Genomic DNA, 23507 nt, shown 5'->3' with positions numbered 1-23507 from the left:
GGCTAAAAAGTGACCGCAAGTGAAATTCTCTTTATATGAGCTCTATTACGAAAAAAAAATTCCTCCGACGACCCCCCTTGAAATTTTGTGAGGTGGTAGAAGAACACCTTGGGGTGTCACAAAAAACTCGGCATATCTGGGAAAACTTCGTAAAGCGGTCAAAACTGACCAGTTGTATTTCCCTATATAATCTTTGTATTTTATGGGAAAAACAGAGGGTCATTTCAACGCAGACTTTAGGGTACTTAAACTCAGTATATCTGGCTAATTTTTTGCATGCTCCTAGGACAATGGCTTGACCTTTAGGGAAAACTGTCGGTTACACTCAAAGCCCTCGACGAGGGCTAAAAAGTGACCGCGAGTGAAATTCTCTTCATATGAGCTCTATTACGAAAAAAAATTTCCTCCGACGACCCCCCTTGATATTTTGTGAGGTGGTAGAAGAACACCTAGGGGTGTCACAAAAAACTCGGCATATCTGGGAAAACTTTGTAAAGCGGTCAAAACTGACCAGTTGTATTTCCCTATATAATCTTTGTATTTTATGGGAAAAACAGAGGGTCATTTCAACGCAGACTTTAGGGTACTTAAGCTCAGTATATCTGGCTAATTTTTTGCATACACTACTATAGATGACTAGGCCGTATTGAAAAACTGTTGGTCAGACTCAAAGCCCTCGACGAGGGCTAAAAGATGATCTTGAGTGAAATTCTCCTTATATGAGATATATATATATATACATAAATTGACGAACGATCCCATTAATATTATGTGACGTCGTAGACCGACCCTGGAGGCTAACAAAAAAACTTTAATCCCGTCGGAAACAGCCATTATAGTTGCTAAATATGTTCATATACCGTAATTTCTTATATAAGCATAGCAACTGTTTGTAAAAAAAAAAACAAAGACATACGTCATACGTTCAGTTTTCAAGGGAGGTAACGTTTTTTAAATTATTATTTTTCAAATAATTGAATACTATTTTAAACAGAAACAGAAAATGACGATGTATAGCATTTGTTTTAGTACAAAATTAAGTTGTTAATTTAGTTACGTATCCCAATTAAATAAATAAATAAATTTCAAAAGGCAATGTAATAAAAACTATGAGATGTACTGTTCATGGAAGCTGTGTAGTTCTAATTCCATTTTACTTATAGATTGCGTACTTTCCGATATTTCTCTGCGAACGGTATTTAAATGACAAACTAAAACATTTTTTTTCTAAAGTTAGCATTACTGTTTAAATTAAAGCACTCAACACCAAATCCATCGCTAAATAATTAAGTATTCAAATTCTCAAATGTTATTTAAAAACCTAAGCGAAGCTAGGCAGTATGCCTAGTATATATATATACATATATATATCAGTGGCCATCGATATATGTCAGTAGCGATTGACAGATAAATATGATAATCAGCAGCCATATGCCAGTTGATGCGCCAACCAAACCCATCCCCCTACGACCAAGTGCACCTGACCATGGGGTCGCCGCCCCTGATGCCACTTGACTCATTCAGGCCGGGAGAAACTTCCGTCCTGAAGCCCCGACCGCCATCTTCACATCGCCACATCTTCATCAATGAATCGCAGTTTTCAGCGATCATTCAACCCCAGCCCTCAGTGATGGACCACCACCGTCAGCACCACTAGACCACAACCACCATCACGTGATGACCGTGTTTACCCTGAGGTTGGCACCACGACCATGCTGGGTCTAAGATTTGGCTACAGTCTCTCCAGTGCCAACAAAGACCGACTCAACCAGCCCTGAACTTTGATGGTTCACAAAGAAAACGTTCACCACACACAACATGATACGGTTTGGACTAAAACATTTCTGTTTCATTTGGTTCAGTTTGGGGATTTTGATCAAGGTGAGATACTGGACTTGTTCATTATTTTTTCTTTAAATTTAAAAGTTGGATAAACTGAGTGTTGATTAGAGTATAAGCATATGTTGTTTAAATATTAGACAAAAGAGGAGCCTAAATTTGACTAAATATTAGCCGAAGGTGGAGACTAAATTTGACTAAATATTAGACAAAAGAGGAGCCTAAATTTGACTAAATATTAGCCAAAGGTGGAGACTAAATTTGACTAAATATTATCCAAAGGTGGAGCCTAAATTTGACTAAATATTAGCCAAAGGTGGCGACTAAATTCGACTAAATATTAGCCAAAGGCGGAGCCTAAAATTTACTGTAAAATTTATTTTATGATCATAACGTAACAAAAAAGCAGCATATCGTCCTTCTCAATTTATGATTGAAAAATGGACAGCATTAGCGCCATTAACGTAACTACACACAGGTGGTATGGTGTGATATTGAGGTGATAATGTATTGTACAATCGAGGCCAAATTCTTATCCATAAACTTTTAGGCCAAATACTAATCACTAAATTATTAGATCACTTTTTTTTTCACGCCTTGAAAGTAATCTAAAATGTACTGTTATCACATACTTCTATTAGATAATAAATTGTAGGATATAGTTATCACATACTACTATTAGATAATAAATTGTAGCTGCAGTGTGGTGTATGAGGGTATAAGTGATAATAAAACATATATCATTAGCATTCTCACGCATGGCAGGTATACCTTGTAATTGTCATAAGAATTTTATGCCAATTAACTATCGCTTTACCAAACTTATTTAATGCGTCTAGCATTTTTATATATCCACCAATCTTAGGGCTTTAAAAATTAATAAAATGAATATGGTAATCACATACGGCTATCATCACATCTACCATATTAGCAATAATTTAACAAGACCATAGTTAACCTGCATTAAGTAATGTTTAATTTAAAAAATACGTCTATGTTCATCACGAGTTAGATTCAGATAGAAGTCACCAGTTTGTTGTATGCCGTGTTGTATTCAAATGTTCAAACACCAGCGTATTAATTACACCAAATACGGTACACAGTCTTGGAGTAGTTAGTGGCATCCGGTTTGTTTAATGAGAGGCTCCCAATCATTAGTTGACATGCATGAAAAACTTGTTTTTGTCATGTTGGCCTTCGTTGTGGCCCATTGTGGCCCAGTGTGGCCCGTTGTGGCCCATTGTGGCCCAGTGTGGCCCGTTATAGCCCATTGTGGCCCATTGTGGCCCCTTGTGGCCGTAAAAAGCAACAACTGAAGCTGAAAAAAAATCACAAATTTTATATTTTAGCTATCAATGTTTAAACGAAGAATACAATTTTTTGCGTTTAAAGCTACATTTCTGTTTACTTATATCAAAACGACCTTACAACTGAAGTTTTAGTAAGACAAACTTTGGTTTAATTTATTTTCTGGAGCCACCATTATTTTAAATAAACCATTTCCATGTAAAACTTTAAAATAAATGTATCATTTTGAACTAGATGCGCCATGTTTCTTTAACAATTTTTTCCACGAAAAAAAATGTTTCCTTAAATTTTGTTTAGTTATCAAAAATTCTAAAAACATGAAATACCCTTAAACTTCAGAAAAGTAATAGAAAAAATACACGTTAGAATTTTCCTAACAGAACACGATTTTTAAAATAAAAAGTAGCAGCCATTAGTACGAAAGACGCAGTTAAAGTTAAGAATAAAGTCGAACGTCTATTTACAGTGGTTTTACATTAAGTTTTGTAATATGTCTTTGGTGTCGTTTGTAAATAATGTCAGTTTTTAGTAAAATTTTACCCCCATCCCTACTCCACCCCACCCCCGTCACAATCCTCACAAAAACGTCAGAGAATCCAACCCGAAACAAAGAACACATCCGAGTTATTTTTGGAAACACCTAATAAGGGAAGTAACAATACATTTCTTTTGAAAGGTACACAACTATTGTAATGCTAGTATTACATCAGCAACATGATAAACATCATCAAATAATAGGTTTAGCAATATCTTGTGTGAGGTTATCAAGCAGAGATGTGTACTCATCTACAAAAAATATAAAAGCTAGTGTTAAAAAGATATAACAAAACCTAAGTACATATATATAAACCTAGTTGCTAATATGTAACAAAAACAAAATCAATGTATTGGATCTACTGTTAAAAAAGCTAGCCCATAAAACAACTAAGTTTTAGACCAAATATCATGAAGACCAAACAAAAATATCGTTTAATTAGGTAAGATGTAAACTAAAATATTTTTTAAATAATGTGAATGACATGTTTTTAGAATATTGTTTGTTTTGTTTGTTTAAATTGCTTTCAATGACTGCTCAGTTTATGTAGGTGTTGCAACTGTGAGAATGAGAGTGTGTATGATGAATAGGAGGGGGATGTGTGCTTCAGTTGTACATTTGGTAAGAGTGTGGGTTGGGGGTGATTGAGGTGTTATATTGAGCACTTGTATTTAAAATTAAAACAGATGTTTTTCCCCACTTAAATTTAAAGGTTAATCCCGCTAGCGCGATAATCCAATGGACACCAAAACCCAGGCCAGTAGCGTCTAGCACTGACCCAATGACGTCATCAGTTCCACGTAACCTTCGACCAGCAGCACCACCAAGACCACCGCAGCCAACAGATGTAAGACCTATTCCCACGCCGGGTCCTGGATCTAGAACCAGCGTTTCCATGACAACGCGTTCTACGACAACCACCCAGCTGCCAGCTACTCCAGAGGTCGAGCTCCCATGGAGCACAGACCTGCCGCCTGACGCTGAGACAACCACAGAGATCTTGTTTAAGTCTAACCCCTGGGGCACGATAGACTACAGCGCCGTGCCCCTGCTGGAAGAAGAGAGGGACATTCCGAGCGAATCTTCCGAGGTCTTTTCGGTGGGCAGTGATGTCGACAGCTTTAGGAAAGATGCCGGAACAGTTAGCAATGATAAAGGGGAGTTTACTGAGACTTTACCGGATGAAGGAAATCCAGTTGTTGAGGCATCACTGCCTGACATTTCTGGAAAAGAATTTAAGAAAGATCTGAATGTGGAACCTGACACGTCGAGTGTGAGCCTGGACACACCGACCGGGTACCATGACACATCTACTGTGTACGGTGTTGCGTCAACTACACATGCTGACACACCTACCAAAAGTACTATGACATCCTCAGCTTACTCTGAGTTACCCGTGGATACTAGATCACCCACAGTAACTTTGTCTAATGGTGGGAGCGTAGCGAAACAAACGAATTTGGGCACAGACAAATCCACTACGACAAGCTACAGCAGAACTGCCATTTCTAGCACCGCGTCAAGCACAAGAGAAACGTCTATAACGTCATCAACTGCCACAAAAATCGACACTACTCTACATTCAACAAGAGCAAAACCTTCTGAAACTCTCCACCCGGATCCTAGTGGTACACCACCACAAGATTCAACAGCATCAACAACTTCAGCTGTAGCACCAACATCCGAGTCTAGCCACACAGACACCCCGCGTAGGACACCACACTCCACGCCTCCAACCACGCCAGACTCTCACGCTCACCTAGCTACAGACACCACGCTTAAAACACCCCGCATTTCTCCTGCCACCTCCGCGAGCACGCTCGTCACCTCCGGCACCCCACCCTCCTCACATAGCAGCACTCTATCAGCACCCAGCACCACTCGTACGTCAGCACCTCCTACCTTAACTAGTTCCACCAAGCCTCAAGACTCCAGCAGCCAATCAGCAACGCCAAGACAAACCTCATCAGGTATTGTTCATCCCACCACACTCAGCCAATCAAATCTTGATTCTCTCACCAAGGCACCCTTTACCACTCAATCTACAGAAGTTGCACCTACCTCCACGCTCTCTCCAAAAACTAATTTGCAAATAACGCAAAACAAACATGTACAAACACATGAAAACAAAGTATACAACACAGCAGCACCAGTACCAAACAACACAACATCACCAACAACTGATAATTTATATCTATCTAATTCTTACAACTCAACTTCACCAAGAACTAAAACCGACCATGCGACGTTAATGAAATCTAACAGTTTTAAACCAAACACGGACGTTAACTTCCCAACAACATTCGAAACGACGGTTGTGTCAACACCAATGTCCTCTCTCATCCCAAGTGAAATCCCAAGAGAACTCACCAATAGCGTACACGATAGACAAAGACTACAGTCTGAGCATACGACACACAGCGCTGAACTGACTGCACTCACCGACAAGACTAGCATAGCACCTGTCTCAGGCAACACCCAGAGAACAGTAGCACCTGTCTTAGACACAAGTAAGGCCACAATAGCACCTGTCTTAGACACAAGTACAGCCACAATTGGACTTTTCTCTGACACCACCCTGAAAACAAAACCGATCTCACTTGGCACTGATCCCAACCACATCACATCCAAGACATTGGACAGTGTAAGCCCTGACCCAAGCAGTTTTCTGATCACCGTGTCGTCTCCATTAATTACCCGGCCCTTCGATAAAGCTAAATTCGCGACGTCACGTGATTACCAACACGGCTCAACATACACCTCTAACCTCAACACGTATACACTTCCCAAGGCCACAACTGGCCAACGCGTTAAAATAACCGCTGCTCTTCCAACCAAAGAAACCAGTGATAATACTTTAATTACGACCCCTGCTTCAAGTAACTCCACTAAAATCACCACCCCCAATCAATTCACGTGGGGTTATAATAAAAATACAAGAATTGAAGAACCCACTTCATCTAAGACAACTAACAAGCTTAACGCTAGCACCAATACCACACTTGTAGCATCCACCTCCAGTAAAACCACTGCATCCAATCCAAGCACAATAACGCAAGTACCTACCTCAAACATTATCTCCCCACAAGTCTCACAGAGTAGCGGGACTTGGCATAAAGTCTTTACCCCAAGCCCTGACGTCATCACCAGAGCGACACCAAGCCCAGCCACTAGAGTTACCTCGTCTAAAGCAACCAACACATCTACCACACCCACACAAAGTATACAAACCACACCTACATCCACGACCACATCACAACCACACGTCTCTATCACCACTAAACCACCCACCACTACCTCAGCACCATCTAGCACCAGTAGCACCACAGAAAGCACCTTGCACGTCTCTAGTCCCTCGTCTCTATCAACCAGTACTACAACACTTGCAGCTTCAACTTTCATTACAACACCACCAACACCGCTCACAACAACAGCATCAACAGTACCGACTACAACATCATTAACCGAAATACCCACATCATCCACAACAGCATCATTGAAAGTTATACAAAAAACAACACCTCCGAAATCCTCAGTAGCTATATCGACCTCATCAATATCGACACTTTCATCTACAACATCATCAACAATTTACCTTACGACAACATTAAGTTTACAATCACAAACGTCAGCATTAACATCCACGCCATCTGTTATATCGTCAACTTTACCACCTTCATCAACATTACCAACTTTATCACCATCAACAGTATCATCTACACCATCTTTACCAACTCAAGAAACATCAGCACAAACGATTTCGTCACCATCTGTAGAGACATCTACAACGATACCAAAAACGACAGCAACATCGTCAGTAACAACTGAAACGACATCACCAACTACTTCTCCGCCAACAACCACATCAGCACCAGCAACAAATACATCAGCAGCGACAACAACAGCGGCAACGATGTCAGCCCCTACAACATCACTAACAACATTGCCACCACAAGCAGGAATAACTTTATCGACAACTTCATCAACGACATCAACACCAATATCCAGTACATCAGCATTAACTACACCAACGACAACACCAATGTTGTTAGAAACGACATCATCAATAACTTCACCTACAACAACTTCATCGACGTCAGCAATGAAAACCTCAACACTATCAACAATAACACCATCAACGACACCATCAACGACGCCCTCAACAATATCATCAATGACACCATCCACAATGAGACCATCTTCAACAACACCATCAACGACGCCATCTACAATATCACCACTGCCACCATCAACAACGAAACGATCAACAACGAAACCATCAACAACAACACCATCAACAACACCAACACCAACGACGAAATCAACAACATCACCAATGACATCATCATCACCATCAACAACACAATCAACACCAACACCACCAACAACACCAACAACATCATCAACACCAACAACACCAACAACACCAACAACATCATCAACACCAACAACACCAACAACACCAACAACATCAACAACACCAACAACACCAACAACACCAACAACACCAACAACACCATCAACGCCAGCGACACCCCCAACACCCGCCCCATCAACCGCTCAACCCAGCCTGTCTACCAGAGCCACCACTGGCGCTCCAACCTTGCCCACATCATCACCATCACCATCGTCATCATCAACAGATACCACAACCATTCGCCCAACAACTCCCACCAGTCTAGGCGGCAAATGCCAGCAGGACCCAAGCGCATGCGCAAAGGCCATCGAGGGCAGTGAATGCGTCAACAACACGTGCGTGTGCACATGGGATCGATACCAGTCACCTAGCGGTAACTGCTCCACGTGTAAGTAAATAAAAACTTCGATTACAAGTACAACAATTCAAGGTTCAATTTAAGGATAATTTTTTTTTAGAAATATCGGCAATTTAATTATCTGATTAGATTATAATTACATCTTGATATCTAACATAAAATGCCTGCACTCTTATGTAAAACGCCTGAGTTGTAAGATAGCGTCTGTTTTACTAAAGTCAGCATTGTTTTAGTAGAATATTTTGTATCATTTTTTTTACCTTCAGACACACAAGATGACAGACAAATTCCCACCGTCATACAAAGGTCGTCAAGGAATGTCAGTCTGTCATGGCCGTCCAGCAAATCGTACCCGGATGCTCGCGTGTCCTACAACGTCACGTGGTCTGCGCTCGACGGCGGTGACGTCAGAGATCGCCTCGTGGACACCAGTGACGTCACCATCGTTGATTTGAAGCCTGGGACCTGGTACAAGGTCAGGGTGACCTTGGTGCTGAAACCAGACAGGGGTGCTGGCAGGGTGCTGATGTTTGACATGCAGGCGGTGGTGACCAACACAGGTAAACATTGACACGTGGCGACATTTACACGTGGCAACGTTGACACGTGGGAACCTTGACATTTGACAACACTGACACTGTCAGTAATGAACCGGTAAACGTTTACATTGGCACATGGTCATAAGTTAAAACAGGCGTTAAAACAAAAAATCTTTTACCATGCCGTACACAGAAAACATAAAGAATAAAAATTAAACCAGATACAACATAAAAAACACAAAAAAAAGCAATTCACACAGGCTAGCTAGAACGTATACATCTCAACATTCATGGCTCAATTTGAAATGCTACAACACGGACAGACAAATGCTCTGTAAATTTGAAACACATTGTTGACGTCACACAATTAACCTTCAGCTGACCACATGTTAAAGACCTGTTATTGACCAACTGTTATAGACCTGCAATTGGACACCTATTATTGAACATCTGTTATAGACCGTTTGTTGACCACCTGTCATAGACCTGTTATTAACCACCTCTTATAGACCTGTTATTAACCACCTGTTATTGACCACCTGTTATTAACCACCTGTTATTGACCACCTGTTATTGACCACCTGCTATTGACCACCTGTTATTGACCACCTCTTATAGACCTGTCATTGACCACCTGTTATTGACCACCTGTTATTGACCACCTGTTATAGACCTGTTATTGACCACCTGTTATACACCTGTTGTTGACCATCTATTATAAACCTGTAATAGACCAACTGTTATTGACCTGTTATTGACCACCTGTTATTGACCTGTTATTGACCACCTGTTATACACCTGTTATTGACCACCTGTTATTGACCTGTTATTGACCACCTGTTATTGACCTGTTATTGACCACCTGTTATACACCTGTTATTGACCACCTGTTATTGACCTGTTATTGACCACCTGTTATTGACCTGTTATTTACCTGTTATTGACCACCTGTTATTGACCTGTTATTGACCTGTTATTGACCACCTGTTATTGACCACCTGCTGTTGATCACCTGTTATAGACCCGTTGCAGACGACCGATTTCTATCCCACAGCACCACCAGACGTTGGACCCATGACGTCACCAGTGCCGCTGCCAGACAGCACCATCGTGACGTTTGCGGCACCAGACGGCAACTTCAGCTACTGCAGCGCCAACATCACCGAGATTGACGTGTTCCATCGTACTGTGTACGTCCATTTATACTTATGGGGTGGGGGAGGGGGAGGCTGGTTGTCAGAATTTTTTGCGATAAAGTTAGTGTGGTTCAGTTGGGGATAGGTGGTAAAATACGAAATTTAAATAAAATGAACACTTGTTTTGTACTGAACGGAAGAAAAAGAAAATACAAATTACCACAGATAATAATAACAGTTGCTATTTATTAAAAAAAAACCGGGTATAAAACAATGTCTTTACGGTGCTATACTTGTGTGTATGGTGCTATACCGGTATGTAGGGTGCTATACCTTTGTACGGTGCTATACGTGGGGTGTACGGTACTATACGTGGTGTGTACGGTGCTATACCTTTGTACGGTGCTATACGTGGGGTGTACGGTGCTATACGTGGTGTGTACGGTGCTATACCTTTGTACGGTGCTATACGTGGGGTGTACGGTGCTATACCAGTGTACAGTGCTATATAATACATGTGTGTACGGTGTTATACATGAGTGTATGGTGCTATACCTGAGTGTACGGTGCTATACCTGTCTGCACGGTGCTATAGTTGTGTGAATAGTGCTATACCCGCCACACTTGTGTACAGCGTTTTATCTATATCTAAGGAGAAAAACATGTACATGGTGCTATAACTGTCAGACATGTACATGGTGCTATATCTGTCCACTACAGGTGCCACAAGGCCAACAACCACACGTTCAACTGTACTCACCTACAACTGGACCATGTGAAGCCAGCCATGAACTACAACATCACCATTTCTGTGCTGTTGTTTGGATCCCACAACCTCGAGTCTAGCAGGCCTGTGGGGTATCAAGTCTTCACACGGTGTCAAGGTAAATTGGTGTCCGTCTATTTGTGTTAGGTATTAAGTCAGCACACAGTGTCAAGGTAAGTTGGTGCCTGTCTATTTGTGTGGGGTATAAAGTCAGCACACGGTGTCAAGGTAAGTTGGTGCCCGTCTATTTGTGTGGGGTATAAAGTCAGCACACGGTGTCAAGGTAAGTTGGTGCCCGTCTATTTGTGTGGGGTATAAAGTCAACACACGGTGTCAAGGTAAGTTGGTGTCCGTCTATTTGAACTCCTACAGGCAATAACTTTTGCCTCAGCTTTTGTAAGGTGCTCTATACACGTCCACAACTGTTTTCTTTTTCTAAGCTCTAACATAAAAAAAAGATAGTAAACATCAATTTTCTTTAACTATGGTTGGTCGATGTTTGTTTTTTCTTGCCTAAATTTGTATTTAAATATTCTAAAATCTATAACAGTATCAGGTGGTGTTCAAAATTTGTTAGAAATCTGCACATACAATCTAATATTTAAATGTGAAATTTTGTTCACTTAACATAAACGGTAATCAAGTTATCGGCTTTTGGGTAACAGAAAATACAGAAAATAGCCCAAAAGTTGATAGAGAACTAGATATTTCATAACATACTTATAATTGAAATTTCGTGAACATTTCTAAAACGTTCCTCAAGTTATGGTGTTCACAGACACACACACATACAAAAAGACACACAGACATGCAGACAAATTTGCAAAAAAATAAGTTTTTCCGACTCAGGGAGGTGTAAAACTTCGACATTTGTTAAAATCTCGACTACCATAGTTTGGACGATTACAATACTTACTATATACTTTGTATATGAGAAAGTAAAAACGAAGCAACAGACTTGAATCGAAGCTTAACTCTGACCACCCCACATTATTTCAGATCCTGGACCTGTTCGAAATCTGACGTCTGCTAGTGTCACCAGCAACTCGGTGACCTTGACCTGGCTTCCACCTGCTCAAGGTCACACCACGACCTACCAGCTCAAGGTCAATGCCACACTGACCACCTGTCTGGACACGTATGGAAACGTCTTGAGCTGCAACAAAGACAAGTCGGTGCTGGTGGGTAGCAGACGTTTGTGATGTGTCAAGTGGTCTCTCACGTGACTTTAGTTCATATATCGTCACGTGACTGCAGGAGCGTAGCGAGGGGGGAGGCGGGGGGTGCGGACCGCGCCGGGTGACACCATTTAGGGGGGTGACTCCAAGGCAAAAAATAGCAAGATATATAGAGAAAAACTTGAGGGGGGTGCAAATCGAAAGTTTGAGGGGGGGGGGTGCAAATCGAAAACTTGAGGGGGGGGGTGCAAATCGAAAGTTTGAGGGGGATGTGCAAATCGAAAACTTGAAAGTTTGTCCCCGGGAAGGGTCGCTACGCCTCTGGGGGGTGACACCATTAAGTGCCGCACCTGGTGACACCCGACCTCGCTTACGCCACTGCGTGACTGTTGTATGTGTCTGTTAAAGCTAAGTTTGAATGTCTTGGTCTGGTGCATTGTAGATTAACGTTAAATGAGTAGCTACATGACAGAAAACATTAAACATACGAATATAACGTAAAAAAATAGCACATAAATAACACTCAAATACGTGTACATATTACTCAAGCAACTAATTTTACCTAACTTAAAACACTACTCATCAACTCAACACCTACTATAGGGCTAGTAAGTGGTTCACCAACCAGTTCTATAGCTCATACAGGTTTTATTGAGCCGTAGAACTGGTTGGTGACCTACTTACCAGCCCTATTCTGATACCCACCAACACAAGCCACATCTTGAACTTCAGTCATGAACACACTGAACCCTAACCTCCGAACCCTAACCTCTGAACCCTAACCTCTGAACCCTAACCTCCTCCATAGGAACTAGACGACCGTGTGACGTGTGACACGATCCAAGAACACGTGACCCAGCTGAGCTACACGATTGATTCCCTCAACACAGCGAGCCCCTACGCCATTGAGCTGGTGCCCTACAGCGACAGCTGCACGGGCGCCAGCAGCCATCTTAATATCACCACGTCATCGGCTGGTGAGTATCCATGGCAACAGACCCGAGTGGACTGCGCTTCTAAGCTTATAGCCCATAGCAGCTACTTAAAATAGCGATACATTCACTTGTCGGTTGTACAAGCACTGAGGTCGTATGGCAGAGGGTGGGGGTGGAGGGGGGGGGGGGGTTGGAGGTTGAGTTGTGGACTGCACCGGTTGATACTATTCAAGGCTGGGTCACCAAAACAAAATCTAGCTAAATTTAATGAGAAAGTCAGTTTTTCCAGTTTTTAAAATAACTTCTTAAGTTCAAATACATTTTTAGGCACAAGGTCAAACCATTAGGGATGGGGTGACACCAAAGTCCCTATAACTTTACATCATATAAGTCATTAGATCAAGGACACTGTAAGTTATCGCATCGGGTGTTACCCAGATATATGTTACATTATGTTTAAGTTTAGCTACATCGGTTTATATTATTTTTAAATGTATATATACACTTTGTTGACGTTCCACCCAAAAACATAAACGTTACATATAATTCCTGTATGTTCCACCCAATGACGTAAAGCGGAAGAGGGAATATGTATGAGAAAGATGCTGACCTTAAACTACAGGAGACCATTGATTTGTGTCTTTTCTTATACTTTCAGTGCCAGGAACTCCCCAAAACCTGAAGGTCGTGATGACCGTGACCCAGATGTTCATCAGCTGGACACCGCCCGTCCCCTACCCTGGCCCCACCAATTACGTCATCACGCTTGTATCATTAGTTAGGAATGAAACCGTCAAACGGAGATACAACGTTACAGGTATATTTTCATCTTGTACTTTTCAACCTCCGACTTTTCAACATTTTACAGCATTTCAGCATCTAACTTTTCAACATTTTACGTAGCAAAACGGTGTACTCTTCAGCTTGTTTACATTTTATTAACGAGATAATATCCAACTTATTTAACAATTTTGGAACAATATCCGGGTACAACAGCACATTTATATAATTCTACGTTAACATGTCAACATTTTCTTTAAGGAATTCTTAAATAATGTAGATTTATACACAATAAAACAGATCAATAAATGCTCAATCACATCTTCTTTTTTTATAACAACTTCGAAAATCAATTATTTCCTTGACGGAAAATCCAATGAAAGTGATAGTTGAGGATGTTATATTTATAGAGCCAAACTACATAATAAGCAGCCCTTGGTTGTTGGATAAAAACTAGTACTTGTAAACGTTGATTTTATAACATAAGTATGTGTCTCATGAGGGTCTCATTAAATTGAATCGAAACTGAGACTTTTCGCCCGCGCTATATTATAGTTCTCGGGTTTTGTAATCAGAATAGTTCCTCGCAGTTTTTTTGTTTGTGTTCCCAACATGTTCCCTGCCGTTCCCCAGGATACACCAGTACCAGAAGAGACATCAACCACCTGGAGCCTTACACCGTGTACAACATGTCTATCCTAGCCTACACAGCGGCCGGACGGTCAAGTCCTTCTACACCCGGGAGTTACCGCACCTTGCCGGCCAGTAAGTTCTAGTAGTCATGATGGCGTGGTCTAGCGATAGACCCCTAGCTTGTTAACTTGTAAGTCACGAGTTCAAAACTGAACTACCCCTCTAAACCAGGTGTGGTGGACTGGGGTAGGTATACAGGCATATACCTGACGGTGTAATGTTAAATGCTAGTTACCCTGGCTAATGAGATTAGTTTGAGCCGGTAATGAATGTTTCTTGATGTGGATGACGAGTTCGGTGACCGGGTTCAAAATGGCACTTGCAGGTCGTCACCAGAACCATGTGTCTCTACTGCCCCCCCCCCCCCCACTAGTTGGTGCGGTACCGTAAAGCTTGTGGGTGACAACAAGCAGCAGTCACGGCTCAGGCTACATGCGTGCCGGGCATTATGGGATATGCCGGGCATTATGGGATATGCCGGGCATTATGGGATATGCCGGAAATTATGGGATATGCCGGGCATTATGGGATATGCCGGACATTATGGGATATGCCGGATATTATGGGATATGCCGGGCATTATGGGATATGCCGGGCATTATGGGATATGCCGGACATTATGGGATATGCCGGACATTATGGGATATGCCGGGCATTATGGGATAAGCCGGGCATTATGGGATATGCCGGGCATTATGGGATATGCCGGACATTATGGGATATGCCGGACATTATGGGATATGCCGGGCATTATGGGATATGCCGGGCATTATGGGATATGCCGGACATTATGGGATATGCCGGGCATTATGGGATATGCCGGACATTATGGGATATGCCGGACATTATGGGATATGCCGGACATTATGGGATATGCCGGACATTATGGGATATGTCCCAACACGTCCTTCAGCTGCTTTACTGATTATGCTACGTGTGTTGTTATTGGGGAATTGATTTGAAGTGAGAACATGGAACTCGTGGAGGGGATGTAGCATGATTTAGTAAACTTTCTTTCAGTATTGAGAACATTAACTTAACGAATCCATCATTGGTTTGAATATATGAAGCACTTGATACAATTTAAACATAGTCGTCCCTTTAGTTTCCAAACAACTGATAGCCAATGTGTGTTCAGTTGATACGATTCCCCCCCTTTGCCAATTCCTTCCTTGAAATTTATAATTTTCTAATAGAACAGTTCACCATAACGAATGCGCTATTGCTTAATTAACGTAGAAGAAACAAAAATGTTATAATAGGAAATAAATCGAGTTATCTTTTCCTGACCTAGAATCTGACCCCGTCGAGTCCTTGACCGTGACCCAGAGAACCTCACAGAGTCTGGTCCTCACCTGGACGTCACCTGTACTCATCCGAGGTGCCCTGCAGGCTTACGTCATCTTTGTACGAGGCGCGAGGGACACGGCGTGTCAGGCCCTGTACGTCCTGACGTCCAGCGCTAACCTGTCGCAGGTAGTGACCACACACAGGCTGTCAATCAACTTTTCTTCTATCCATCAACTTTTTTTCTCTCCATCAACTTTTCTTCTCTCCATCAACTTTTCTTTTCTCCATCAACTTTTCTTTTCTCCATCAACTTTTCTTTTCTTCATTAACTTTTCTTCACTCCATAAACTTTTCTTCCCTCCTATCAACATTTTTTTCTTCCAATACTTTCGACCATACATTTTATCATTGTATTTATGTTTCATTTTTAATTTAAATTTTCTTACCGATCACACTTGTATAATTGGCTCATATTATTTTAATATTGTTATACAAGTTTTGTTTATCGTCCACATTTGACTCGACTTTTGTATTATACGATGCTTGTTTTTATATCTGTATTTATTCCATTTATTTCTACTTCTCTTTGTATCTATCAACATATTTAATATAAATCCTTCGACACAAAAAAATTAGTCATCTAAATATAAGATGAAAATATCCAGCAATTATAATCATTATAAAAGTTAATTAGTGTAACCAATTACACCCTATCTTAGTCTCTGCTGGACCAAAGCGTCTGCGGCCAACCAACCAACCCAAACATTAGAACCATTGCGGCACTGGATCCTACCATGACCTTTAACCTTACGGGACTCAAACCGTGTGAGACCTACACCGTCACGGTTGTACCAGTCAACGATGTCGGCCTGGGGGTGGCCAAGCAAGTCAGTGAGTCCACGACAGCATCTGGTAGGTTGGGGTTCGATTCCTTTAAATCTCTTGCTTATAGTCTTTGAGTCTGTTAGCTAACAACTTATTAGCACATTTCATTTCTGATTATATACATCAGTCCACTTCAGTTCTTCTGCTGCTTGTATTATTTCATTAAACCTCTATTTTTAATTATGATGAATTTCGCATTTTACCTTTCGTTTTCTTCCATCGCTTACTAGATACTACTTGTAAACAATGAGATTTTTAAATGGCGTGATATGTTCTGTAACGCTAAAATTCCTGATCTTCTTTATAACACACTAACTACTGATCCTATTTGTAACGAAAATCTTCTGTACACTTAAAAATAAATTTCACTTTTCGAAGCTGACGGTACATGAGAATGTGAAGTAGAGTTTACCTGTTTCTGTAACCTCGTCATATGAAGGGATAGTGTTGCCAGCACTTTGCCCAGCTACCTTTACTTTTTCTTAACTTGAGTTGGGTACCCATTAGAGCTGGTTGAACTCAGGAACGTTCTACTAACCTAAACCACTCTATAACAGAATAACTTATACTAACCCCCTTTATATAAAGAGAAATCCCAATTACCCCTTTCATAACAAGTGAACTCCTGACCCCCCCCCCCCTCCCCTATGCCAAGAGAAATAATAATGACCTCATCATTACAAGAAAACTTCTCCTGACCCCTGTATAACAAGAGAACCTCTCCTGACCCCAGTCCCCATAGTCCCAGAAGGTTTCACCTGTGAAGCTGTGACCCAGGGCACCTTGACCCTGACCTGGACGTCGCTGACCCCCCAGCCCTGCCCCGTGGTGTACCAGGTCACCGTTTACCAGTCGCAGACCTTTGACAATGTGATGCAGACTTTCGATCACGTGATCAACGAAACAATCTCAGGTAAAGCTCAGCAACCTTTTTTACAAGCTTTTATTTAGTTCGCTTGTCTGTTTGTTTGTGGGTTTATGGCAAATCTTGTAACTCAATTTTGACCCACTTCTAATGCAGCGATTTCGTTCAATCATTCCAGATATGTTCCACTTCCGTGGCAATACAAGTCTATTTTTTAATTTAATTTGTCGTTAAAAATTAATTGAAACGGTTTTGAAACTAAGGGGAGATAACAAAATTTAATCTCTAGATAGATTTCTATATTCAATAACTAGCTAGCTTTTCGCGGGGCAGATATTCGTCTTTCAGACATCGCGAGCTACTAATGGTGTTTTAAAACACATATTTTTTTCGTCGTGTCGACTTCATAAATTAAGAATCACTAAAAAGTAGAAAATAAAACAAATATAAAAAATAATAGCAACAAGCTTTTAAATATAGTGTAAATAAGAAAATAAAATGTATTTACTTTCTTTAGCAAAAGCTTTGTTCGCTTGTGAGATCTTTTACATATTTTAGAAAAAAAGGTTTTTATTTTCTTATTTTTTAGTGCATTTAAAAGCTTATTTCTATAAAGGTTTTGTTGTTTTACATTTGTTTACTTTACTTAACAACCTTAGAATAATGTTGGACTAGATGTGTATTTATTCTTTTTATAATAAACAAATCTTGTATTTTTTGTTTATTCATCCCCACCTGTAACACGAATATGAAATCCTTACAACCACATATACACACACATATATATATACTGACACAATCCTCCCACCCCACACAGTTACAAAATGCCCCCACAACATATAGACCCTCACACAATAAAACATATACTAATCACACCATCATAACTTCAAAGAAGATATTTTTGTGAAAACCTACTTGGGGCTCTGGATAATGCAGTTTTTTTTTCTCGTTATCGCTGTTAAAGTGAATAACGCATTTCGTTATACACTTTTGCAATTCTTGACTTGGTGTCACCCCATTAAAATCACCCCCCACCTATCCATACACTAGATGGCGTCAACCCCCCCCCCCCCCAATTCACACCCCCCCCCCCCAATTCACCCCCCCCCCCATTAATAATGTCTCCCAATAAACATTGCCACCACAGCCGTGTAACTTAACCTTTGAACTTTTATTCTACATCAGACATCAACAGCGGTTCCATCCTGTTTAAAAACCTAAAGACTTTCTGGCAATACAAGATCGACATCAGCGTCATCTCAGCGGCTGGAAATTCATCAGTTCTCTCCCTTCCATTGATCAGAACCTTGCCAAGTGGTAAATCATTTTTCTTTGATACAACTCGTTTTAACAACGTTCAGTGAATATTTACTTGTTGTTGGAAAAAATAATTTTTAAAACATGTACTTTTGGTAGATTTAATAAAATATACTGCTGTAAATGGAATTTAAAAAAAAAAGAAAATAAACGATACGTTATTGGAATAAAGAAAGTTTAGTTCTGTACCAAATAGTTGTACCAAGTTGACCCAATGTAAGACGTGTTTCCTTTCTTCCTGCAAGCTCCTGGACCTGTGTCAGTGCTGCAGGTCAGGTCCTTCCAGCAGAACCAGGTCTCCGTCGTCTGGAACTGTCCAGCAGACGACCAAAAAAATGGGGAGATCTCAAACTTTTTGCTGATCATGAAGCCAAAGGTATGTCTTCACGTGCCTCAAACAACTCACGTGACTTTATCCAGTCACAACAATCACGAGTCACATAATTCACAACAGCCAAATCAGTCGTCGTGGTCATTTCAATCTTATCAACCCCACGTGATATCAATTACATCTTCAAAATTTACATTTTTTTTTGTTAAATAGATCACGTAGGTTACAAATTATCAAACATTTAGTGAGATAAATAAAAATAATAAAAATTCCACACATTTTTGGATATTTGTTTCTGCTAAATCCCACATATTTAGATAAATAAAAATCCAGATAAGTACACACGTTTTTGTTAGGATATAAAAGGCTACGAAAGCTTACAGGATTTATTGTCTGGCTGCTGTCACATGCTTTTCCCGAATTCCAGAAAATTCTCAGACAAGACAAGAGCGCAGACTTCATCAAGACCAGCAACATGACAGTACAGGCCCAGCAGGAACAGCCCAACAGCTGTAGCACGCGCAACAGCTTCTGCAGCTGTTTGCGTCCGTACAACCTCACCATCACCGTCACGCCACAGATCTTGTACGTCTTTCAGGTAATAACGTCTTTAGGTGATAACGTCTTTAGGTTACAACGTTTTTAGGTAATAACGTCTTTAGGTAATAACGTCTATCAACTGAAATCGTCTTCTAAGTAAATCGTCCTTTAAGGATAAAATGTCATTCAGGCATATACGTTTTTCTTTTAAAAAGTCGTTCTTAATTAAACTGCTTTCATGTAAAAAAAAATCCTGTCCATAATTCCAGATCCGTGCAAAAGTTGACGGCGTTGACCAGTACGGACCTCCCGTCTCTACAAGCTTTGAGTTGCTGGCACGTGGTGAGTAGTTCCAGTTGTATTGTAATGGGACGCCTACGTCATATCTTGGTAACAGGTATATTTTCTTAGTGACGTATATTTACTTGGTGACTAAGGTATATTTTCTTGGTGACTAATGTCACACAATGATCCTACATCCTACATGTTTTCACCCCCCCTCCCACACACACACACATTGATCCTACACCCTACGTTTCCCCCCTCCCACAGATTTCACACCCATCATGTTTCCCTCACCTCCACACATTGATCCTACACACTATATGTTCCCCCCCCCCACACACACATAGATCCTACACCCTACATGCCCCCCACACATAGATTCCCCGCCCATCATTCCCCCCCCCTCCACTATATGTTCCCCCCACACACACATAGATCCTACACCCTACATGCCCCCCACACATAGATTCCCCACCCATCATTCCCCCCCCTCCACAGATTTCACACCCATCATGTTTTCCCCCACCCCCACCCATAGATTCCCCACCCATCATGTTTTCCCCCACCCCCAGCGCCGGCCGAGATCGTCCAACTTCCTGTCCAGCGAGCCAACAGGGATGAGCACTCCCTCAACGACACGTCCTTCACGGTCAACGTCTGCACGAGCTGTCTGCTGGACAACAGCCACGGGGAGATTCTCGCATTCGGCATCCTGGTGTGTCAGCTGGAATTTTGTGAAGATGATGGTGAGTTGTTTCCCTTTCATTTCTGAATTTTGTCAATACTATAGTGAGTTATTTCCTTTTATGGCGGATCTCGGTGAATTCGGGGGTGTCGTATCCCCCCTTTCTTGATGGAATTGTATAAATCAGACGGTGGGTTATTTTATAGAGGCAGGTGAAGTATAGTTCGTCTGTTTCTGTGACCTCGTCATATGAAGGGATAGTGTGGTCTGCACTATGCCTAACTCGAGTTAAGTACTCAACAGAGCTGGGTGGACTCTGTGACTTTCTACTGACTTTAAACCCGGATTCGATCTCAGGACTTTATTGGTTAGAAGTCTAGTCCTCAGACGTGATTGACGAAATGATAATCTTTCTTTACTTCCAGCGTAAAAAAATCTGGCAGAAACTATTTTTAAAAAAACAACAAAAAAACAGACAACAACAACAATACATTGTGTTTGTTACGTTCCTTGAATACCGCCCCTAATCAAGTTAATTTCTTCATTTCTCGCTCGCGGCACCCCTCCCCTCCCCCACCTCCATCCCCAATATTTCCTATTTTGGCCGAAGTAAACAGACTAAGAAAGAAGCGACTACCCAGGTCATTGTACTGCGATGAATAAGATCGATGATGAAGTCTGTTTTTTCTACTTCACCCCAGATCAAGACAAGTTTAGAACATGGCCTGGTTCCTACCTGAGCATGAGTACGTGGAAGAGGGCAAAAGACAATCACTTTGAGCTGACCTACAGGGTCACAGACAAATCCTGGGAACAAAATGTCCGCAACTTAAGTCAGAGTAGGTTCTTAGTTTGATAGATTTGTCTGGAATATTCTGTACTTGGGGAATTTAATGACTAATTAAAATTTGATTTCGGACATACACTTTGTGTTATAGATTTACATGCAGCTTTCATTGGTAAACTTCTGATTACAATAAACGTTTTGAAAAAGAAGACTACATGTTAACAATCTTAGAATACTTCGAACACAAGAAAAATTTATTTTGTATTTTATATATATATATTATATATATATATATATATATATATATATATATATATATATATATATATATATATATATATATATATATATATATATATATATAAATAGTTCTAATAGGTTAATTTATGACTGATTACGACTAGAATTTAAAAACGAAACTAAGGAGCCGCTTCAAGTAGTTACTGGACTATTAAGATTTTTTTTTTAAATTCATGAGATTGGAAAAATGATAAAGAGTAAATATGCCTAAAAATAAAGGTTAAAATCAACTTATATAAAAAATAATATAAATATTGGTATGAGAATCAAGGAGACCAATCATCACGGTATTTTCTTTGTTTATTTAGGTGGGGTGGACGACGTCATGCTTGAGATCGGGAACGACAGCTCTTGCAACCGGAAGTCGGAGAAAGAATTCTGCAACGGTCCACTGCCGTCTGGGGCTTCTTTTAGGTCGGTCTCGGTCGTCTGCTACATCAGCTCTAAACCTGCTTCAAAATAGAACTAACGTAGTTAGGACTTCTTCTTCTTCGTTTTAAATATTAGTGTTGGAAGGGATCCCCTCCAGTTCAATTAACTACACGTGTCAACTGGTTATGTGCCATTGAGGCTATGGACTCCGCTTTCAGCTTGCTTTTCATTTTGGATTTGCTTCCATAGCCTTTGTCCAACCAAGAACAAGCTACAAGGCAGCGGTTGTTTGATTTTGGAGTTGTCTCTCCTAGAATAGTGGCTGTTCCAGCTAACGAGCCTCATATGCCCGAGGGTTCGAACTCGAAACTTTTCGCTTTAGCAACCGTAATATATCAAGTTTCTAGTTGAGGAGGAGTTGGTAGAAATACCTTACCCAGACGGTCAAAGATGCGCATGCGTGTCTCAGTGTTTGAAAGCACACAACGAAATGGTGAACAACAATGTTTACTTCAAAGCCCCCTCCTCTCAACCCATCTCCCCCCCCCCCGACCCCACCACGATATTGGTTTACAATTTCGTGTGGACATTAAAATTTTAAGCTGCTAATCACCTGCCTGCTTGAGACGACCTGATTAATTAAACGTGTAATGTTGGGTAATTATGTCGTGAAAACGGACCTAGGCTCAGCCATGTTTGAGGAGACGAGCCTGCTAAATCTCGATCTGAGTTGTTTTTCTCTTCCCACTAAATAAGAGGTTTTAGTGTTTTCTGCTCACTAAATGAGGGGTTCTAGAGTTACTGTCGAGGGCCGTTTGGGGATTTTTATTGTTGCGCAATGGACATCAGATATATACAAATCTATTAGTTTCGTAATGAATTTGGCAGGTCATTCGGTGCTAATTTGCTGATGAACTCGACAGTTCATTCAGTACTAAGCTGTTTAGGAAGCTTGCAACACATATCTAATTGCCTATTTGTACTCGCACATCGTTTAATACATTGCCAACGTGTAGAATGAAAGACATTTTATTGAATAGAAACACGTATCCTTGTTTCAGGCTGCGGTTGTTCTCTTGTACAGTAGCCGGTTGTTCTGTCAGTAAATATGCCGGGCCGTTTAGCACCTCAGGTATACACATTTATAACTTTCAGCACATCAGGTTTACAAATCATTGTTCAACCTTATAGCACATCATGTATACAAATAATTTTCAACATTTTAGCACCTCAGGTATACAAATAATTTTCAACATTTTAGCATATCGGGTATACACATTAAAGTTCAATCAATTAGCACATCAGGTATATAAATCACAGTTAAAAATTAATAAAAACTGGTTTAATTAACGAGATTAGGAAATCA

At 40.8% G+C, this 23507-nt stretch overlaps 1 protein-coding gene across 1 annotated transcript; it reads left to right on the top strand.

Moving 5' to 3' along the window:
- Positions 1 to 1598: 1598 nt before the first annotated feature.
- On the top strand, positions 1599 to 22232 carry LOC131957134 (mucin-2-like). Its single transcript, XM_059321850.1, has 20 exons — positions 1599 to 1881; positions 4395 to 5652; positions 7393 to 7944; positions 8724 to 9017; positions 10051 to 10186; positions 10853 to 11016; positions 11898 to 12079; positions 12885 to 13053; positions 13670 to 13828; positions 14425 to 14556; positions 15779 to 15960; positions 16494 to 16686; positions 17393 to 17572; positions 18710 to 18841; positions 19087 to 19217; positions 19600 to 19770; positions 19982 to 20054; positions 20570 to 20743; positions 21384 to 21521; positions 22078 to 22232. Exons 1-20 carry the CDS (start codon positions 1819 to 1821, stop codon positions 22230 to 22232), a joined length of 4638 nt encoding a protein of 1545 aa, XP_059177833.1. The 5' UTR covers positions 1599 to 1818.
- The last annotated feature ends 1275 nt before the right edge of the window (positions 22233 to 23507 follow it).

This window comes from Physella acuta, unplaced genomic scaffold (genome assembly GCF_028476545.2).
Source record: "Physella acuta isolate Inbredline_101_S28 unplaced genomic scaffold, ASM2847654v3 ptg001211l, whole genome shotgun sequence".
Lineage (NCBI taxonomy): Eukaryota > Metazoa > Mollusca > Gastropoda > Physidae > Physella > Physella acuta.
The sequence above is the reverse complement of the archived record's forward strand: the minus strand, read 5'-3'. Positions and strand labels throughout refer to the sequence as shown.

Excerpts from the sequence above, each read along its gene's own strand:
- LOC131957134 (XM_059321850.1), top strand. The coding sequence starts at position 1,819 with ATGATACGGTTTGGACTAAAACATTTCTGTTTCATTTGGTTCAGTTTG. Across the intron at positions 7,945-8,723 it reads GCCACCATCAACAACGAAAC|ACACACAAGATGACAGACAA; the intron begins GATCAACAACGA and ends TTTTACCTTCAG. Across the intron at positions 17,573-18,709 it reads GATCAACGAAACAATCTCAG|ACATCAACAGCGGTTCCATC; the intron begins GTAAAGCTCAGC and ends ATTCTACATCAG.